A 9,618-nucleotide genomic window follows, 5' to 3' on the forward strand; every position below is an offset into this window, starting at 1 on the left:
TGAACGGGGGAGGGGCAGAGAGAGAGGGAGACACAGAATCGGAAACAGGCTCCAGGCTCTGAGCCATCAGCCCAGAGCCCGACACGGGGCTCGAACTCACGGACCGCGAGATCGTGACCTGGCTGAAGTCGGACGCTTAACCGACTGCACCACCCAGGCGCCCCAAAACAAAGTATCTTTAATGGCAGTTAAATCTGACTTCCATTAGCTAACCACTCGGCCTAATGAGTCAAGTGCCTGACCCAGCAGGTGCATCTTAACATTGTACTGTCTGAAAGCTGAGGCCCTTACGTGTCGGGCTAACCATTCCAAAGGTGCATGTCCTCTCCCTTTGTTTCCTCTCCTCCCTGGCCTCTACAGCAAGAGCCTAAAGCCTCTCGTCTGCCAAGAATGAGAAGCTGGAAGGGTAGTGTGGATGGAGCCAGAGACACCTGCATTTGAATTCCAGCTCTGCTCTTTTCTAGCTGTGTGACCTTGGGCAAGTTGCTCCACCTCTCTGAACCTCTGTGTGCTCATCTATACAACAGTGCTAACAGTGATTAGTGAGAGTAGTGCTTCGGAAATTCAGGGAAATGGGAACCTTGCCACCGCGTGAGATACGCAGTAGGCACCTCGGTGTGTGCTTGTACTTTCCTCCGCAGGTACCCTGCAGCAGTCTACCTTCACAGCTTGGTACGTTTCGCTTTCAGATGGTACAGACCCTGAGTTTTGGCCCCTGCTACTTCCCCGCTTCATGAGAATGCCCCCACAAAGGACAGAAGAACAAGGGAAGAGTTGAGTCAGGACCTCCTCGGGACTTGTCTGCAGCACCCGTGACAGATGTGGAGGGGTGCCCCCCCCAGGAGCTTGGGGAACAAGTGACATCACCACAGCCCATCTGGGGACACAGAAAACAGTGTAGTCCTAGAAGGCATTTGGCTTGACAGATTTCCCTGTGATGACCAAGAAGGACAGAAAACGGCTGGGAGAGTTCTCGCCAGCTCAATGCCAGCAGCCCCGGCTGGTTCCCGGCGAAAGCGGCCGGTGTTCTCCTGGTGGATTATAGCAAATCAACAAAATGTGATCTACAGGAAACTAGATGTGGCTGGACTTCCAGAAGAGGCATGGAAGTTCTGTTTAGTTACCAAGAGCAGCGCTGAGAGAATAGCTGGGTTTGTGTTAGAAGACAAGAGTCGAGGCTAGAATGTGGCACAGGTAGAATCATCCAGGGTTGTGCACTGCTCAGCTGCAGAGGGGGCTCTTGGCATCCACTACAGCGAGGATGGGCCCCCGAGGTGCAGCACAGCCCCGGGGCGGGGATGGGGGGGGGAGAGGGGGAGAGGCGGGGCAGACACCTATTTCAGAGATGAGGAATTTGAGATTTGGAGGGATCAACAACTTGCCCAAGGACAGATGGCTCGTGAGCGCCAGAACTGACTGACATGTGACGGGAGGTCTGGGCCACCATGCTATCATGCTTTGACGTTTTAGCATTTAGAACCTTTCACCGGAAGTAATCTCACCACTTTATTGGCAAAAGTGAAGCTTCCTCCGACTTGCCTGACAGCTGGCTTCCTCTCCAAGTACTGTATACAGGCAGGCTTACCTGGCCTGTTTCTAAAAACATGCAAAATGCAGGGGCGCCTGGGTGGCTCAGTCGGTTGAGCAGCCGACGTCGGCTCAGGTCATGATCTCATGGTCCATGAGTCCGAGCCCCGCGTCGGGCTCTGTGCTGACAGCTCAGAGCCTGGAGCCTGTTTCGGATTCTGTGTCTCCCTCTCTCTGACCCTCCTCCGTTCATGCTCTGTCTCAAAAAAATAAAGTAAACGTTAAAAAAAATTTTTTTTAAACATGCAAAATGCAGATAATAATTTGGGGACATTGATTTTTTTAAAAAGGCTCTTCTGTTTTGATTGGAAATAAAATGTAGCAGCAGCTGCCCGTGACAAGGCAGCAGTTATGAACCACGATGGTGCCGTGCCCACGAGCCTCAGAGGTTGCTGTTGGGGGCGGCAGCAGTGGTCCTCAGGTCCGGAGTCAGCATCCTGCCCTGGTGGGTATGAGGTTTGAGATGTCTGCGTGGCAGTCTCTGCCCCAGTGGGCACCACTGGGGCAGGGGTCCGAGGCGTCACCCCGCCTACACAAGGGCTCCGTTGCTGGAGCTTATGGCTTGGGTGCAGGAAGCTCAAACCATCCCAGAGGGAAGTCTGTCAGTCTGTCAGGTGTAATATGAGAGAACCCCCAAACAGGAGTGTCCGGGGAAACCCATCCAACACCATAGGTGAACTCATCTGAGGACTTGGGGGGCGGGCAGGGCCGAGGAGGACAGGATGGATGTTAAAGCCTAACCTCAACAGGTACTTCTTTCTGTTTTCTCTACTTTGATGAAATACTCACATTTACCAGTGTTGTCGAAACTCTTAAATCCAAGAACCCCCATGATGTGTTCAATCTCAGAACCCCGCGAGTAGGCAGATATTTTGAGGGAATAGGGCTCCACCACTGGAAACTGCACAAAGGTGGCAGATTAAAAACAAAAAAAAGAAAAAAAATTCCTGTAGCACATGTTTGGTTTCTCCTAGCAAAGCACCAGGTTGTTTACAACGTGGCGAAGCCTTAAGAAATCGTTTTCCACTGATGGTGCAGCTGCATTTCTGGGCTCCCCCTCCAGCCTAGCAAGGAGTCAGCAGTGAAACTCCTTTACCTTTCTCTCAGTCACAGAGTGCCTAACCCTCAACTCCCTATTCGGTGACACTATGTGGTGCCGCTGAAATAGAAGGCAGTGGCCATCGTGGGAACTTAAACTAAAACTCACCTTATGGTACCGTCGTCACAGAGCTGTGCCTGCCCCAGATTAGTCCCATGATGCTCTTCTTCCTGGTGAGACCACTCTGTCCCTCGGGGGTTCTGACTCTGGCCTCACCTGCCCAGCTCTCGCTCCTTTGGGGCCTTCTCTCTCGTCCTTTGTGTCTTTCACAACCGGGCTTGGTACCTGCTCAAGATTTTGTGACTGTCACCCTCCTAAGTGTTTACCATGCACAGGTCTCTGGCATCTGACTCTGAGCACTGGGGACCCAGGCCCCACTGAGTGGACTGCCCCTCTCTGAGGTGGGGGCCATGCTGGGCATAGGTACCCCTCAGGATGGCAGAGGTCACAGGGATCTTTGCTCTGGAAGACCGAGAGCACCCCGTATGTTTGGGGTGTGGAAGAAGGCCACAGTCTCTGCTGGGCTGTTCGCGCACAGAACACATCCCTCTTTTGTAACCACAGTGACCCAAGTATTCTCTTCCACACCCTTCATATTTCCCTCTCTGCTCAAGCTCATTTGCCCAGATTTATTCCCAGCGCACAGGCTCTCAAACTGGCTTCCTCTGGGGCAGTTCGTGTAGTCAGCAGGCTCAGCGGGACTTTGAAATTTTCCCCTCTCTGCTTCCTTAAATTAGTTTCTCTCTCTGGAAAGCGACCAGAAATAATGTCTAGATGCACCAGTACCTCCTCACTACACCCAAGCGAGGTCTTGACTCTGGAATTACAGGAGTAGCTCGGCTTGTGGGCTCTGTCGTCCTTCCATCCGTTCACCCCACAAGTAGGTTTTGAGTGCCGACTCTATGCTGTATTCCAGGGATACAGGTATAAATAAGACCGCTGGCAGCCTTGACCTGATGGAGTTGACTTCTAGCGTCAGTCATGACAGCAGCGTATCTGGTATATTATATCCCAGGTGTGTGCTAAGATTTACATGGATTGTCGTGGTGCTAAGACGCATCACACGGATTGAACCATCCACATCAATACCCTTTAAGGCAGGGCTTGGCAAACGGGGGCTTGGCTCCCGGGCCAAATGCGGCCCATCACCTGTTTTTGTAGATAAAGTTTTATCGGAATACAGTCGCACACATTCGTGACATATTAGCTATGACTGCTTTTACGATACAGCAGTGGAGCCAAATGGTTACAACAGAGACCATATGGCCTGCGGAGCCTAGAGTATTTATTATCTGCCTTTTCCAGAAAAAATCGCCAACGTTGTTTTTACAGAAAACCCAGTTGCCTGACGTTGACTTAGGTTAGAGTTACTGTCCCATTGTATAGATGAGAACGCTAGGCCACTGAGTGAGAAATCGGGCTGCTGAGTGGCGAAGAGACTCTTCAGGAAGTCTCACGCCACATCTTCCACATGACCCGTTCTTGTCCAGCTCTATTACTGACTGTGCGACCTTGTCCTCTCTAAGCCTCTGTTGACTTCCCTGCCCCATGGAGAAATGCTTTGCTGCAGGTCAGGCTCCCCAGGAAGCAGCCTTTGATAGATTTGGGTGGAGCAATTTTTAGGGGGGGGTGCCCCGGGGAACACCTGTGGGGAAAGAAGGGCACAGGAGTGGGCAGGGGGAAAGACGGGCTACGATGCAGTCACAGCAGTGGCTTTATTAGCCAACCCCCGGGAGAGCCCTGGAACTGGGATGGCCTTTTGGAGTTGTTCTGAGTTGGGACAGGAGGGTGGGGCACACGGCACAGGGCCGGCCCCATGTTCTGTGCCCTTCTAATTCGGGAGATCTGGTGAGAGTGTGGGCCCAGGGCTTGGTAGCCCGCAGCCTGCTGGGAAGGGAAGCAAGTAGCCAGCACCGTGGCTCATAGGAGGGGCAGGCCCCTGTGTCTTCTCCCATTATGCTTCTCCAAATAATAGGATTTCAGGACCTCCTCTCCCAGAGCCAACTGAAAGACATACCCCCTCATCCCCAGAGTCCCCTGAAATCCACAACTAAGATACAGTGCATGGGGGCACCTGGGTGGCTCAGTCGGTTAAGTGTCTGACTCTTGATCTCGGCTCAGGTCATGCTCTCACAGTTCATGGGTCCAAGCCCCTCATCAGGCTCTGTGCTGACAGCACACACAGCCTGCTTGGGACTCTCTGTGCCTCCCTCTTTCTGCCCCTCCCTGTGTACATGCATGCTCTCTCTGACTCTCTCTGTCAAAAATAAGCAAATAAATAAACATTTAAAAATAAGTAAATGAAATACACTGCATGGAGGGCATCAAACAGGCTCTTATGGTGGGTGTGATGTGTGTGGACCATGATTCAAGTTTGCTGCTGGTAACGCTCTGCTCCAGGAGTACTGGGAATCGTGTCTTGCTCAGACAAGAGCTTGCGCACGCAAGCAGACGGTCAGGTGAAGTGCTGGGTTCACAGAGACAACATTTATTTATCCCCATCCTCTCTGCGTTCTAGTTCCAGTGGCGATTCTCCCGAGAAGACATGCACAACAGGCAGATGAGGAAGTCCAAAGGCAAACTCAGCGCCAGAGACAAGCGACAAGCAGAAGAAAATGAGAAGAATTTAGAAGACCAGTTTTCCAAAGCCGGAGACGTGGGAAACTGTGTGCCGGGCCTGCATCAGGAGGACGAGGTGTCCGAGGAGCTGAAGGTCCCCGCCCAGGAGATCACAGAAGGAAAGCTCTGTGTGGAGGGTGGGGCTGTGCAAAACGGTCCTGCGGGTCATTGTGGGGCCCCGGAAGGGGGCTGCGCTGAGCAGTCCCATCCCGGAGAGGATGCCAGGGAGGGAGGCGCCCAGGAAGTGGCCGCAGAGCCCGAGACAGCGGGGGACAACTGAGTCCTGAACGGTTGGTGTTGCACGCCTGATGCGCTGGCAAAGCGGAGGCACCGTGCCGGCATCTGGGTGGGGGGCTGGTTTGCCCCAGCGTCACGTGTTACCCTTTGGCTTGGCTTGACCTCTTCCCGTGAGCTCACCGGGCCCTCTGAGGGCCGGGTCCCTGACAGTTTTGGTCTCTGCACATCCACTAGAAATGTGTCGTAATGCCCCAGTGTTAGAATGCAAGAGGTCAGGTTATTTCTTCATCTGTTTCCCAGTCCCATGGGAAGGAGTGGCCCATCCAGTGCCTGTGTCCACCCCCCCCACCCCCGCCACTGCCAGGTCCCCCAGGGAGCATTCGAGTCAGGTCCATCCATGGGCCTCCCTGGCTACAAACCAAGACTGTTCATTCCCACACCCTGCCGGGGGTGCATTTTACATCCGCTGCTGCTCTCTGCAGCTCTTTGGTGATGTAACAACCCCCGGAGCCCATCAGGTGCCCTCCTTCATCTAAGCCCCACACGCCCTGCTGCTTTGACAAGGAAAATGACAGTAGGGAGGGGAGGTGCCCCACCTCCTGGCTTTTCTTGAAGTATTCCCATAGATACTGGTAATTTGAAAATGAAGACGTAATTCTGTGTGTACACCTGATCTTGCAGAGTTTCCAAGAAGGTATTCTGTATTAGTATAAATGCCAAAAAATTTTTTAAAGAATTTGTACTCAGCACATTATCTGCACACACGTTCCTTCTTCCATTTCAGGGCAACCCGACTGGTTGGGAGCTCTTGTTATGTGCTATTTTAATCAGTGTATCATTGGCCAAGTTGTTTCCATGTATGCTATCATGTGTTTATATTGTCCAGAAAGTATTGTTAAGGCTTTAAGTAGTTGCAACTGGTGAACCGTGGAGAGAGAATGCCGATTGTCTTGACCCAAACAACAGCCTTTCTCTTCTCTTTCTTGTTTAGTTACTTAAAGCAATAAATCATCTATGAGTTTAGTGCATTGTGAGCATTGAATATTGTGTCACAGTGAAAAGCCTGTCTAGCCTCATGTCCAAAGGACTCGACGCCACAGTCCCCATTCATTCTTTATATAAGTTTCTGACTCCTGGCAGCATGATGATTTTGGAGAAGAAAATGAAGCTCCTGTAGAAAACAGCAGAGCCAGCTAAACACGCTGTGCTTTCCTGTCATTTGTAGAAGGAAGATGGAAAGTGGGATTCAGGTGTCACCAGGTGAGGCAGGGCACAGCCGCTCCCCATTGCCCGGGGTGATGGCAACAACCTTTAAAACAAACAAAAAGCCCTACCTCGGTTTCTATGCATGTTTCCAGACTTTTAAGTAAATTATTTCATGAAGCAAGTCTCTTCCCTGTTTGCAGGTTTGCTGAAATACACGTTTCTACTATATTTTGTAGGGCAGAATTGAAAACCCCGTACAGCCACATTGTACATTTGTTTTCCTCTTTTTTTTTTATAAAGTTTATTTATTTTCACAGAGACAGAGACAGCGTGAGTTGGGGAGGGGCAGAGAGAGAGAGGGAGAGAGAGGGAATCCCAAGCAGGCTCCGCACCACCAGCTCAGAGCCCGACACAGGACTCAAACCCACGAAACTGTGAGGTTGTGACCTGAGCTGAAACCAAGAGTCGGACGCTTAACCAGCTGAGCCACCCAGGTGCCCCAGTTGTTTTCCTCTTGGTTTTTGAACAAACTTCCACCACCGAGGCCCAGAGCTTCCTTAAAAAGGTTGAAGGCTCTGTTCAAAGAGAAGGCAACTGCTTAAGAATGACATTTTCTGCAGTTATACCCAAGAACATCTATACAGCATTGATATTAAAAATTATCTCTTGGCTTATATCTTCGAGGGTCACGGCTTTTTAAAAATGCAGTAGTTCGCAGAGCCTGGGACAAAAACAATGCCCATCTCTCACAACTTTGGGAGGCGTTTGGTCCCAGCATGCACCCCTTCAGGTGGATGCCTGTATCACTCGGCAGTAGGTACGTTTTTCAATAATTAAATGACATGTATGTTGGCTGCATGTGTTATGGGAGAACAATTGAAGGTGACTGTAGCTAATTTGAATTCCTCAGGGGGTTTGACCCTAGCGCCAGGCTAACAAGTAATTCCTGAATGTCTTGTCTTTTCCGGCTTTTGCCCGCTCGTGCTGACACCCGGCAAAATATTAGTCTACCTGAGACAGTTCTCATACTGGCTGACTGGGGGAGCTTTAAAAATTCTTGATACCTGGGTCCCACTCGAGACTGGAGTGGCTGCTCCAGGGAGTGGCCTGGGTCCCGAGTTTGTAACCCCGCTGTGGATTCCACGGTGCAACCAAGGGTGAGAGTCGCTGGCCACAGGATTGCTGTGAGCTGAATCACAGCTTGTTCCTTGTGAGATGAAATGCTTTTTACGAAAAGTAAATAACCAACACCCTGACACTCCACCCCGACATCCTCCATGTGTCTTTCAAGCAGCGGGATTCCCAAAGGAAACGTTACTCTCCTATGATTGCCGATAGGGTGAAAGTCCATTGTTGGCCCGGACGGGGCCTCATGACCAGGAAAGCCGCAGAGGCTTGTAGGAGGCTTGTGCACATGGCAGTCAGTCTTTGCATCTGTCACAGCAGGTCTGGAAGGAACGGGGAGTTCTGGGGGTGATCAGGTGACTTACGTGGGGGCCTAAGTGACTTCGATGGCCCTCCGCCATCCAGCTCGATGGGACATTCCAGAGAGTCAGAGACACCACGAGAAGGGGTGGGACCATGGGAAGGACTGGGACTCTGCCGTGGAGGGTTCTTTGTTCATTCTTCGGCCCAGTTGGTTTGCCTGTGGAAAGAGGTTTTTGGAAGGGGGAAAAAAAAAAAAAACCTCTCCCAGGAACAAATGAGAAGTTCTTCTGAAGCTGTGTCTGAAATTCTGAGTCTTAGGCCAGGAGGGTATTTTTCTTTTCTTTTTTTTTAAATTTTTTTTTAATGTTTATTTGTGCGTGAGAGAGAGAGAGAGAGAGAGAGAGAGTGAGGAAGGGGGAGAGAAACAGGGAGACACAGAATGCGAAGCAGGCTCCAGGCTCTGAGCTGTCAACACAGAGCCCAATGCGGGGCTCGAACTCACAAACTGTGAGATCACGACCTGAGCCGAAGTCCAGGAAGGTATTTTTCAAGACCTCTTCTTCACCTCCAGAGGTTCAGGGGAGGGTCGTGGGTGGGGAGGAGTGCCATTCAGGTGTGGTGCTCTCAAGTGCACATGGCCACAAGGTCAAAGAATTGACACATGGAGAGCCTAAGGACACCCATGTTAATGAAGCAGTGAGCCTGTTCGACATCGGGCTCCCCTTGGTGGAAGAGCCCAGCTGGGCTTTGGAATCGGCTGGTTAGGATGCTAACCTACACACGTAATCTCCAGGTAATTTCTCCACATCTCCAAGCACCAGTGTCCCCACGTGTGAAATGGGGCTGACCCCCACCCCGTTAGATTTTTGTATGCAGACGACGTGTGCAAAGTGCTTGGTGTGGTTGTCAGTGAATCCTAATGCCGGCCGGTAACAAGGTGGCAGAAGCTGTCAATGCCCAGCCGGTGCCCACAGACTCCCGTACTTCCAGCCTCTCTGCACTCCGGGCCATGTGACTGGGTTCTGGCCAACAGGACATGAGCAGATGTGATGCAGGCCACTTCTGGGCCTGACCTTTACAAAGCCCCTCACGTCACCTCTGCCCTCCCAACACCCTTGGCTTAGTTGAAGATGGACCATGACGTGAGAGTACATCAAAATGAGCTATGCTAGGGGTGCCTGGGTGGCTCAGTTGAGCATTCGACTTTGGCTCAGGTCGTGATCTCACAGCCTGTAAGTTCGAGCCCCACAACGGGCTCTATGCTGACAATAAGAGCCTGCAGCCTGCTTCAGACTCTGTCTCCCTTTCTCTCTGCCCCTCCCCTACTCCTGCTCTGTCCCTCTCCTTCAAAAATAAACATTTAAAAAAATGAGCTATGCTAAACCACTGACAATGCAAGTTTTATCTGTTACAGAAGCATAGCATAGCCCATCCTGACAGAA

General features: G+C 51.4%; 1 protein-coding gene across 2 annotated transcripts in view; it reads left to right on the top strand.

The window, feature by feature from the left end:
* RFTN1 (raftlin, lipid raft linker 1) overlaps positions 1-6,570 on the top strand; it is a 211,051-nt gene extending 204,481 nt beyond the window's left edge. For both annotated transcript variants that reach the window (XM_040480120.1, XM_040480119.1), the window contains exon 10: positions 5,205-6,570. In XM_040480120.1, coding sequence (XP_040336054.1) covers positions 5,205-5,585 — 381 coding nt within the window. In that variant the 3' untranslated portion in view covers positions 5,586-6,570. The remainder of the gene's footprint in view (positions 1-5,204) is intronic.
* The last annotated feature ends 3,048 nt before the right edge of the window (positions 6,571-9,618 follow it).

Source organism: Herpailurus yagouaroundi, unplaced genomic scaffold, assembly GCF_014898765.1.
Source record: "Herpailurus yagouaroundi ecotype Mexico unplaced genomic scaffold, PumYag 159, whole genome shotgun sequence".
NCBI lineage: Eukaryota > Metazoa > Chordata > Mammalia > Carnivora > Felidae > Herpailurus > Herpailurus yagouaroundi.